General features: G+C 54.8%; 1 protein-coding gene across 1 annotated transcript; it reads right to left on the reverse strand.

Moving 5' to 3' along the window:
- Positions 1-252: 252 nt before the first annotated feature.
- LOC111146002 (neuronal pentraxin 2) lies at positions 253-11515 on the reverse strand. The gene is made up of 5 exons (XM_022501365.1): positions 11090-11515; positions 9166-9382; positions 4315-4559; positions 2524-2703; positions 253-1679 (listed from the first exon to the last, which is right to left on the reverse strand). Exons 1-5 carry the CDS (start codon positions 11513-11515, stop codon positions 1452-1454), a joined length of 1296 nt encoding a protein of 431 aa, XP_022357073.1. The 3' UTR covers positions 253-1451.
- Positions 11516-12220: the final 705 nt, after the last annotated feature.

Genomic DNA, 12220 nt, shown 5'->3' on the forward strand with positions numbered 1-12220 from the left:
AAGTCTGATTCCTGGTTGAGAAGACAGGGTCCGGCTGAAGACCAGGAGGCTGGCCAGAGCTTGTGGGACATCCGCAGTCTGGGCCTGGCATTGAGGAGGGAAGGGCTCAGCCCTGCACCACGCCCCTCTCCCTCCAAGCACATCAGTACCCCTGGGTCCGCCAGACACGGGCCCCAGACCTAAGGACTGTGGCAAAGCCCCACCCCCTACCCTCAGCCCCAAACATGGAGTAAACAGATACGGAGGCATCTTCCAGTGCACTTTAATCAAAATTCCATCATCAGAAGAGTTCTTGTAGCATACAATGTTAGGATGGGCATGTCAACTTGGTCCTACAAATGGAATTTCCACATATTTGCACTTCAAACATGTATGAAAAATAAAATATATAATATTTAGCTTTATAAATTTCCCCACTTCATCACTTTGTCCTTAAAATAAATTACTACTTCTGTCCAATAAATTAAGCAACCTGGAGTCACAAAGCAAATGTCAGCCAAATGACTCCCATTTCCTGAAAAAGTTCTGGGGGAAATACTTGAGACAGTCAAATGCTTACAGGAATCAACATGAATTAAAACTAGCACATTCTTCACAGTGGGGCGAGACATTAAAAATGGAAGGCTGCTAATGGCTGTTCTTCTCTGTTGGGAAAAAATAAATCCCGCCTGACCATACCGAATGGTTGTGGAAGCTGCAGCTGAACTTTTGGCACCCGTGGAGAAAAGAGGCTTTTCAAAGAAGCCATTCCCAGCGATGATTCCATCAAAGCATCAGTCTGAGGGAGAGGTGACAGAGGGGGAGGGACAGCTGCCACAGCCCTTCTCCAGAACTCCCTTCTGCATTCCTGCTCCCAGCCCCCTCTGGAGGCCCAGACGCCCCCTCCATCTTGGAGAAGGCAGGGCATTGTCCAGGCAGCCTGCCCCCCTCCTTGAGCTGAAGAGTTCCTCACAGCCTAGTAAAGAACACTAAGAGAAAGGCCCTTCTGTGGGCGGCAGGGGCTGCTTTGCCACGTGCTCAGGGGACAGCAGGGTATACTCTATACGCAAGGGACACAGATATTCCAGCAGGAGGGCCGCACAGCCTTTAAAGGGGACAGACAGACAGGACACACGAGACATCGAGCATCCAAGAGGGCGGACAAGGCTGCGGTGTGCTAGCAATGGCAGGGGCTCTGCAGCCCCTCACCCCCAGCAGGAAGTCAGAGATCTCCCCACCTGCAAGCTCAGGGCTACTTTCCCCCTCAAAACAACATAATCTTGGTAAGGAACAAAGAATCCAGTGACAAGGGCCGCTACAGAACCTCGGCCTTCGAGATTCCCTGGGAATGAGCTTTGAGGGCCCCAGCCCATTCTGGTGGGGGCTTTGTACACAGTTTAACTGGGGGAGGAGGTGGCCTTGCACTTCTGACAGGAACAGCCCGGCCCTGGCCTAGACAGAGCCGGAGGCAGCTATAAGTCAAGGAGACGTTCCTCACAGGTCTCCACGGGCCACTTAGAAGCCCCTCCAAACACATCGACGTTGTTGTCCACCCAGGGTATGATGTTGCCGGGCATGTTTGTGGAGCAGTTGGCAATGTTGATAATTTCTTGTGCACGGAGGACGCGGTCCCATATGTTGAACTGGCTGAGCTCCCCCACGAATGCCTGCGTGGCATCGAACCTACCCCCAACGGTGTCCTGGGGAGGGGGGAACAGAACCCCATCAGTGCAGGTTCAAAAAGCGGACAGGTCTGCTAATTCTCCTGGACTGTGAATGGCCTCTGGGAAGGGATGCCAACTTGGGAGAGAGATGGGGAGACTGGGGCATTTTCCCGACTCCCTCCAACTCTGGCTACACCTTAGGACCCCTGATTCCTTCACATCCTGGGGCTCCACAACACGGTGCTCCAGGCTAGAGTGGAAAGACATTTTGTCCAAATTCCCAAAGCTAGCACTAGCTCCCGGTCTCCAGACTCCAAGCCTCTCCCAGGGAAATGAGGGGAAGAATGGGCCCTCAGCAAACCTCAAGCATAGGCTGAAACATCAACTCTTACCTGCCCAGGAGCAGACAAGCAATGCACATTTCCCTTCTCCCACCGGGTGAGTTTCTTGAGGGCAGCTTCTGAAATCACCTTCCCAGCCCATCTCCCACCAGGGTGCTGAACCCCCACAGGCATGCCCTGAGTCCCCTAAAACACTGAGCCAGCAGCTCCTGGAAGATGCCATATCAGTCCTTGGCATCCTGAATCGATGCTGTGCCTGGCAGAGGCTTAATGTCTGGAAAGAACCTAAAGTCACTCCATGACAGCATGACCCCAGGGACACTCCTGTTCACCTGGGTTGGACTCCATTCTGGAATCTTTCTGAACCCACCACACCAACCTGAGGCCATAAGACAGCATGGGGTGAGCCGGCACTGTCACGCCTCAGTGGCTGTGTCTGGCAGGCAGACAGCTGACCAGGGGGCCCAGGGGCAACCTTCAAGTGTAGCCTTGTGCCGCTCGGCTGGCAGCAGGCTCCCGTCTTGCAACCCTGCACTCACCTGTTCCTGCCCGAGGATCAGCACACCCCCTGGCTTGATAGGGTGCCAGGGGGCCAGGTTCTCCCCAGTGCCAAGTTTCTCCCCATCCTGGAATGCTTCCCACATGCCGTCCCGTGTCGTCCAGGTGATACAGATATGGTGCCACTTGCCGTCACTGACAAACAGGGGCAGCTGCGCAACCTGTGGACAGCAACGTGCAGGTGAGGCACCCCCTCAGGGTTTCCAGAAGTCTGACCTGCAGACGGACTGGAGGTCCAACTGCTTCCATCATGCAGGGTCCCTGCTGGTCTCCCCTTCTCTGCTTTTTGGGTGACATGGGCAACTCCGCCCTTCAGAAAGCCTTGGGGAGGGGACACTGTATGACACAGTCATCTAAGAGGAAAGGGGCACGTAGCCTAGGTACAAGCCCCTGACCCCATCCCTGCTGTGCTGAATGCCTCCTGCCAGAGGGCCTGAAGGGAAGTCAGGGTCCTACTGGGCCAGCCTCTTTGGAAAACAGTCAGAACAGGTATCTACACTCTACACAGAGGCTCACGACTATCCATCACGACACTTGCGGACTGTGTGTGTGTGTGTGTGTGTGCTCCTGTGCGGGCAGAAAAAAAAAAAAAAAAAAAAGGCCTACAATTACGTGGGACTGTGTGCTGGGGGTGCACACAGGGACCCCCATATGGAACCAGAGGAAGGGCACTTCTGACCCACGTCGTCCGAGCGCAGTCCCGTGAGCACTACAGCCCAGCTCAACCAGGTGCCATCCTGTTGTTAACTGCTGGTATCCTAGCAACCCCCTGCTTCCTCCCAGGAATTGGCTGTTTATGTGCCACCTAACCCAAGAGGAAAACAGGGTTCTGGCCCTGCTGTGTCCAAGGGCATTATTTAGAACAATGAATCCCTGGCTCAGGGACATGGTCACCACTAGAAGGAGCCCAGTGAGGAGATTCCACAGCATCTCCCACTTCAACTCCATCCAAGATGGTTCAGTAACGTCAGAGTAAGGGACCAGGGCAGAGACAGCAGGGAGCTGGAGCAGCCATTCCAATGCTCAGCTCCAGCAAGGACGTCAGGACACATTTTCTTTGGCTATGCTGAGTCTGACCTCAGAATGGAAGTTTCAGTGGGGCTCCTGGAGGTCCTGCAGATGCCCAGAGCGGAGGTCTTGAGAAGACCACACTCTTGAATGCTGAAACCAGCCAGTCTATTAAAAAGGGAGGGGTTGTCATGGAGGGGGGTGGGGGGTAGGAGCTGACCAAAAGGGGGAATGAGTTTTCGGGGGGGGGGGAAGAGGGGAGAAATGAAACATTTCCATATTTTAATTGCGCTAATCACACAAGTGCATGCATTTTCAAAACTGGTAAGACTGTTCACTAAAAACTCTAAGTTTTACTGTAACTTATACCTCAGTAGACCACCCCAAAAAGATACACTGAAAAAATTTCCTACACAGAGAGACACACATAGACCCCTTCCTCTAATCAGTATGGCCCGGGGGAACAGCCCTGAGTGATTGGCCCAAGGGCCTGTGACCATTCAGGCTGGCCCAAGAGACCCCAGCTCTATTCCTCCCACAGCACCTGGCCTGGACCCTTTGCCGCTTCTAGGCCAGACTCACAGCTTGGATCTCCACCAGCCATGGCTGCCTGCCTCTGCCCCCTACCCAGCCAGCTGGCCAGAGTGGGACTGAGTTGGTGCAGAGCTGTCCCCACTGTGAGGAGGACAGCCCCGCAGCCAGCTGTCAGAAGCCGCACAGGCTGACCATTGCTGCTGTGATGGGGGCATCCAAGCAGGCCTCACCTTGTCGTTGATAAGCAGCTCAATGGGGTTGTTGCCCCACTCTATCAGCACGATCTCGTTGGCCTGCCCGGGCACTGCATAAGAGAATGGTGTGCCGATGCCCGGCAAGGCGCTGGATCGCAGCCACAGGCAGATGGTGAAGGCGTACAGTTCAGGCAGTGTTTTCTTGATCTTGCCATACAGGTAGTTTGTGCGCAGGGGGAGGGATACTTTGAACGCGTCGGGAGACTTGAACGCACTGTTGCCTGGGGGGTGGAGAAGAGAGGCCATGATGTGTTTGCCTACTCCCCACCAGCGCAGCTCAGAGCCACAGCTCACCTGGACCCCAAATTCCCCCAGGTCAGCCCCTCCAGCAACAGAGCACCCGCTACTGGGGAGCCACGGTGCAAAGTGCTACCAGCCCAGAAGTAAACAAGACTGGCCTTGGTCTTGAAAGCTTGAAGAAGCGGGTAAGAACAAGTTGAATTTAATTTTCTAGTTAAGCCAGAAAACCCTTCTTCAGCTCTTTCCTTAAAATCCTAGCCCCTTTAGCTCCTTCAGCAAGGGCGGGGTTGGGGCCCTGCTGGACTTGGGTTTAGAGGCATAAAGTCCTTAACAGGGACCTGGACACCTGATTGATAGATACTCGTCAAGCCAATAAGTCCCTGTCACTTCTCACCCTGAAGAATCACTGCCCCCCAAGCAAAGGAGTCCACATGGGTGCCTGGACACTACAGCTTAACTCAGAAGTGGCTTTTTGGACTAAATACCTCACATGAACCACTTTGCTCATGATTTGCCTTTTTTCCTCAAGAGAAGATTGTGTCTGTTGATGATTTCCTGCGGTTTGGAGCCAGTCAGAGACAGAGAAGTACAGAGGTGCCCCTCCCCGCTGAGGTGAGCACCCACAGCCAGAGCCTTGAGCCCTTGGGGCCTGCCTGGGACTGAAGAGAAGCCCCTGACTGTCCTCATGTAAATGATGCTTCCAAAATCTTTGAAAGCTACTAGTACGCTTAACTGGGTCTAAGTAATTTCTAATAGTTCTGACTTAAGCTCCAAATTAACAATAAAAATAAACACACAGAAGGCAAGTCCCCATCTCGAGTTATCACAGATTCCGAAGTTTGCCGGGTACCACCCAGTTCTGTGAGTGGTCACGGCAGCAGCTTCCCTCTCAGCTGGGGACCGGATGCTTCTGGTGAAGGAACCTAGACACCCTTCGCTCATTCAACAAGTATTTATTAGGCATCCACAAGGGGCGGGAGGGACACCATCACCATGAGAAACATGCAGGCTCTATGGACCCAGAACCAATGGAACCAGACAGGCCTGTGTCTCATGTGAGTGCATGAATCAGTCCCTTCTATGGAACAGAGGCCACAACGGATGAACCTTTCTCCACTGCGATCCCCCAGACTCATTTGCTTTCGTAGTCAGGAACATGTGAGAGAAGCTCTCTGGTGCCATGGTTCACCCCTACCCAAGGAAGACCTGCAAAGAAAAGCAACATGGCCCAGCATCACCCTTTCAACCTCTGGAACAGGCAGCAGAGAAAGACTAGCCTGTGGGCCTTATGGGTACTATTTACTTGAATCTGCTGCTTGTGGACTCTTGTCCAGTCCATCCTGAGCTCCCCGTCTGCAGAGTCACTGAATACCTAGCGAGGGCTGGGAAGGCTTGGTCACCTGGGGAAGACGAGGGGGGCACGCCGGGTACAGGTGGAAGCAAAACTGAGACTAGAAAGCCCCGTCCCCAATTCTGTGGATTGTGCAGTTGAGGCACCGAGGTTTGGAGAAGCGAGGGGACTCAACCACAGGTCACACAGCTAATGAAGGACAGAGTAGGGAGCAGAAGTCCCTCTCTTAACTACGCGCAGCCACTAGTTCTTAATCTGCAAATGGCCATGTTCTTCACGAAGGCATGATTAGCTAATAAAGAGAAATGGCTTCTATCCTTGCAGGTGGGCAGGCCTGCTGATTTAATAAGACTCAGTGTCGGTAATATCGTTAGCTAGGTGACAACAGATAGGTTTAATTAGACCTGGGAGAGCCAAGGGGCAGAGGAGGGGCCCACACCCGGAAAGCTGGTGCCCTCTATTTATATCAAACAGCTTGGAGGTTTAGAGGAAACTTCGTTAAAACCAATTAAGGCATTAAAAGGCCTGACCTATAAATCAGAGGCTGCAGGTGGCAGACAAGTGAAAATGGGGGGCAGCTGGGGACAAAGAGAGACAGGTTCTGTCTTCTCAGTGGCAACGTTTACTTCAACTCCAAGGTGGGCTGTCCCTGGCTGGCTGGCCCGGAACCTGAAGGCTCCTGCAGACGAGCAGATCCCACGACAGAGAAAATGAGCATCCGTGGGCTCAAGCAGCCCAAGCCTCTGCATGGAGCATCGGATGCTCACCCCTGGGCCCTCAGGAGCCTCCAGCCCAGTGGGGCTGGAGCCCACATGCCACTCCAGGCTGCAGCCTCTGGGCATCTTGTCTTCTGGGGTCACCACCAAGTTCAACCCCAGCTCTGCAACCTGCTGGACCCGTGAATGCACGAATTACTTGGTTCTCTGACTCAGTCCCTCATCTATAACTAATACCTACCTCACACAGTGGTTGCAAGGGTTACGGAAGACACGGAATGTGGAAGTCGCAGCCTGGTGTCTGGCTCTGAACAGGCCCATAATGGGCAGGAGATGATGGACTGAGGGCCAGAGTCCCCAAAGCCCCCACTTTGCATATGCTTGACGTCCATCTCCTCTGAGCTCAGCAGGATGCTTTGAGGCACAGAATGTATTTTCCACTCTTGGTTTATTTGGGGGCTGGGAGTTTATATATTCCTTTATTCTCATCACAAATAGGACAGATAGAAACTCAGAAGACAAATTTGTCGGCAGATGATCACCTTCCTCAAAGATTCATTCCAGAGCTGGGTGGAGCACACAGAAGGATTCTAGAGTTCTCGTGGTAGGTCAGTACCAGGTCCTGGGGGCTCTACAAGAAGGGCAATCAGGAGCCCTGCCCGGTAGAGCTCAGTGCTAGCTAGAACATGAGCCTCCTTTCTGTGCCAGATGAGCTCTGAGGGCTTCCCATAAAACCTAGGTATCAGGAGTGTGGATGCTGGAATCTGGCTGGGGATGGGAGGGATAGCCATACAGAGCCAGCTGCTGGGTGGTCAAAGCCATGTTGCCGCTGCTGCTCACCAGCAGTTGGCCCAGGTCCCACTCAGTCCCCTCTCCCCAAATGATACACCTCTGGCCAAAAGTTCAGGGCATTTTTCTCATCTGTGTAATGGGTATAAGTCAAGTCCTCTCTCACAGGGGTGATGTGTTCAGCACACGCTAACACGGCAGGCTTCTATTAACCGACGTCCTTGTAGCAATTCAGCCACTGAGCCAGGCAAGGTATACGGCCAGCAAGGTCTCTGGCGGAGCTCTCTTTTTGTTCTACAGCTACCCCCTTCAAGATACTAAGTGACTGTGGTGTGCCTGCATGTTGCCAGGTTCCACTGTGGGTGAGGCTGGGGAAAGGGAAGGCCAGCCACCCTCGCCTTGGACCCGATGCTGCCTTTCTGTCCCCGTCGGCAAGAAAGGCTGCAGCCGCAGCTGCTCTGCCTTCAGGGAAGGCTCTTGAGACCTAAGAATTTTCTGAGGTCACCCGGCAGAGGTGAGGCAGAGAGGAAATTCTTTCAGAAACTCAAGAATCCAAGTCTAACAGGCAAGTCACCCACCTTTCTGAGAAGGATAAGGAGGAAGAAAGCAGGAAAGTGTTGAAGGAGACCTGTGACTTCTGGGGAGCTGCTGTAATAAAATGGAACAGACACACCATCCCCTTGATCATCCGGCCCTCCCTTGCCAGAGTCACTAAAGGCACAGCTGGACCTTCTCCTGTCAGTTCATGAAATCGAGTAATGAGAAACTGTCAGTCAGGCTGGTGCATCTGAGAAGATTACAATTTCATATCCACTATCAGCAAACTTACACTTCACTCCCAGGCCACTAGGCAGTTTGGGGGTTGATAATGCAGTCTGAATTACTTAGGGCCCTCGACCCCTTCCCTTCCTGTGCCCCATGGGAGAAACTCATGCACCCCAGTGTGAGCGGAGGAGAGAAAGAGACTCAGAATCCACTGAAGGTCTGGTTAGGAAGTGACTGAAATGTCCACACGGCAGGAGGACAGGGTTGGGTTGTTTGCCCACGCTGGTCCTGAGGGCACTGGCTTTCCCACCGATAACAGGGGGCGGGGAAGGGGCGGCTAATTCCTGAGAGGACCATCCTCAATCACGCTACTGTTTGCTCAAAGGGCTGCGAGCTATCTCCATGCAGGGTCAGTCACTGCAGACACCCTGGGGGTCACTGTCTGGGATGGAAAGCGGGCCTCTCCCAGCAGCAATAGGCCCCTTCAGTCTCCACCTGGTCAGAAGATGTATCAACAAGGCCATCAAGCCGGGCAACTGTCAAGCAGAAACCCTACACCCCTGCACACCGCGGGAGATGCCTCAAGTTGAAAAAGCAACACTTCGTTTGAGAAACAGAGAAGGGAAGGCGGAGACCTGCTGGGATGGTAGAGAATGCTGTGGTTTTTTGCACATAGGACAGGTAGGTTCAGAGATGACCCAAGAGCAGCCTCAGAGCCAACCCCAGCAAACAGGAGCAGAGCCTGGTGCTTAACAGTCAGCAAGCAGGGGTCACGACTCTCTCAAGGGCCCTAGTGGCCTGTCTGTAAATGGGTGGCTATGGGGCCAGCCCCCCTCTGTCGGCTCTGCCTTACTAAGCCCAGCTTCCCTTACACTGCAGCCAAACACCAAGACAATGGGGGTGGGGGTGGGGGGGCTGAGAGGGATGTCAGCCAGAGGGCGACAGAGAAGCTAGTCAAGAACTCACCTCGCTCCAGCTCAGTCACCCTCTGCAGCAGAGCATTCAGGGCATTCTCTGTCTTCTGCCTGTGAGCAGAGGTCTCATTGTGGAGCAGGGACTTCTCGTCCTCTAGCTCTGCCACCTTGCGCAGCAGCTGCCTCTCCAGCTCCCCCAGTCGCCGCTGGAGCACCTCTCGAAAGTCGCTGGGCAGCATTGCATTGGACACATTCACTCGGAGCTGGTGCTTTTAGAAGGAGAGAGGGACATATGAGGGAGAAGTATTAAGGCCATTTAAAAAGAAATTGTGAAATGTAGCTCTAAAAGCCCAACCACACAGGGAGAAGCTTCCAAAACAGGAGTATTAAATCGTGCCAATGGCACGAAGGGGAGCACTTCACGGACGCTTTTTTCTTTTTTGTATGGAAAGGATTTCAAAGTCAAACAAGAATTACCTTGCTGCAATCTTTGAAACTTACGAATTCCATTTTCCTCTCTCAGAAAGCTATTTTCCTTCTCTTGCTAAAAACTCAAAATTTTAATCACTATCTACCATCCTTGGGTAAAGACCACAACACAGTGAAGATTAAAAAAAAAAAAAAAGTTAACCAAATGGTACTAAAGCAGATGAGCTTTCATCTAGAAGTGGAAACAGCCCCCGAGTCCCAATATGGCACAAAGGTGAATAATTATGCTTGCAGAGATGTTACTGGAAAATGAGAGACCTAAAATGTGACAGTTCTGAATTCCAGGAATTTTTGCTTTGAATGCTGTTGCTAAATCCTCATTTCCTGTGCCTTCTCCTCCTCTACCATCATGCTGGCTCTGGAGGCAGTCTGCCACTGGCTAGCCATGAATCCTTGGCAAGCTATGTACCCCCTTTCTAAGCATTCCAAATTGTAAAATGCAGCTAAGAGGATCTGCCTCAAAGGACTGTTGGAAGGGTTAAAATTAGATAATACGCCTGGCATATATTTAGTAAACTAGAAATGTTAGCTGCTATTAATCATACCGAATCAAGGGATATACAGATGCTGGAAATACTGTATTTAGCCATCATGCCACAGGAAATCCTCAAATAATTTTGCAATAATTACCACCTGTAATTGAAACCTAGTTTTGCTAATGAGCATTCTGGTAAACGTTTTTAACAGAAACGTTCCACACTTCTTAAATAGGGTTCAAAAGGAAAGATGGAAGTTAAATGAGGATTTCTCTCACAAAGTTCCAAACTGCATACACCTTCCAAGAGAGAAACGTAAGAAGGTCCCTTCCCCCAAAACAGCCTGGAAGGGCACCTTAGAACAGGCGCAATTCCCGGGCAGAGCATCTTTGAAGTTAAAACCAGGTTTCCTCTGAGGCGCCAACCCGCGTGTGGCCCCGGAGCCGCCCGCGCTCGCCTCCCCGCCGCGACCCTGGGGTCTCCGCCCGCTCGGGTCCAGCCCGGCCTGATTTATAAAAGGAAACACGGGACGCCCGGGACAGCTGACCCCACTCGGCAGCCGCAAGTCACCCGGCACAGCCTCTGCGAGCGCGTGCGGGCCCGGGGGTCTCGGACATTTAGAGAGAAGAGGCCGTCCCGGTCCGCTCAACCGGATCCCAGGAAGTGACTGGCCACAAGGCGGACAGTCCCGGTGCGGGGCGCGGGGGGGTGGGGTGTGTGTGTGTGTGTGTGTGTGTGTGTGTGTGTGTGTGTGTGTGTGTGTGTGTGTGTGAACCCTTTCCTTTCGGCAAGAAGCGGGGGGATGGGGGTGGGGGGTGGGGGTTGGATGCGAGCCCCGCAGGTAAGTTCGCGAACCCGACAGAGAACCAACCCCGACCCCCGACCCCAAGCCCAGCTTGCTGTGTCCCGCACTGTCTGGCTGGCAGAACCACGCGCCCCACCACTGCCCCGCGCCTCGGATCTTTCCCACCCTTCAGGATCACCCCCCACCCAGCCCCGCGCTCACGCTACCTCGAGGCTCTCCAGGCGGTCCTTGAGGGTCTGCAGCGAGCGGCTGAGCTGCTCCACGACGTGGCCGGGGTCCCGCGGCAGATCGCCCATAGTGTCCTTGCCTGTGGCTGCCGGGCCCTGCGCCTTGCCGCCCGCCAGCCCCTCGCAGCGCGCCAGCTTGCCCGTGAGCTCGCGGATGGCCTCGCGCTGCGCGCCCAGCGTCTCCTTCTGCTGCACGACGGTCTCGCGCAGCTGCAGCACCGCGGCCCGCAGCTCCTCCTCGGGGCTCAGCGCGCCGCCCTGCATGGGCATCGCGGGCAACGGGCAGCCGGCGCGCGCCGCCTCCGGGGGCAGCGCAGTGCACACGAAGCGGCTGCCGGGCGCCGGGCCGTCTTGGGCGCCGGCGGCCACGAGGAGCGCCAAGCCGGCGGCCAGCAGAGCTAGCATCCCGTCGCCGCAGCGCTCACTCCAGCATCAGCCGGCGGGCGGGCGCCGTCGGGGCGCGCGGCGGAGGCGTCTCCGCTGCGGGCTAAGGCCCGGCGCGCCGCTCGAGGGCAGCTTGAGCGCGGGAGCTAAGGGAACCGCCTGCCTCCCGCAGCCCGCTGTCTCCGCTCCGCTTACCGCTCTGATCAGACCCGGTCCGCGCGCCCTTTCTTAAGCTGGGGGTGGGGGGGCCGGCGCGTGGGGCGCAGCGCCGCGAGCTCTGATTGGCCCGGCTGGGCGCGCGTCAGCGAGGGGGCGGGGCGGGGGCGCCTTCTCTCGGCGGGCGGGCGCGTGTGTGGGCCCGAGGCGGGGGCGCTAGCGCGGGGTCCCGGGGCTCTCAAAAAGGGAGAACTGAGATTAAAAAAAAAAGAAAAAAGAAAAGAAAAAAGAAAAGCAAAAAAAGAAAGAAAAGGAAAAGGGGAAAAAAAAAGCCGCCCCGGGTGCCTTCGAGAGCCTTGGCCGCGTGTCCAGGAGCCCCTCAGACCCACCCGAGGACGTGGGCATCGGGGGCTGAAGAGAAGCCGGCAACTTCCCCGGGGCGGCTTCGGAGCTTCCGGCTCGGCGCGACGCCTCGCTCTGCGGCCACCGCCGCCCCCGTGGGGAGGCACCCCCCACTTCCCAAGCGAGGAAAAGTGAGGAGGAGCCCCGGGAGGAACTCAACCCAGAGCT

This window comes from Enhydra lutris, unplaced genomic scaffold, assembly GCF_002288905.1.
Source record: "Enhydra lutris kenyoni isolate GAN:26980312 unplaced genomic scaffold, ASM228890v2 scaffoldscaffold13, whole genome shotgun sequence".
Lineage (NCBI taxonomy): Eukaryota > Metazoa > Chordata > Mammalia > Carnivora > Mustelidae > Enhydra > Enhydra lutris.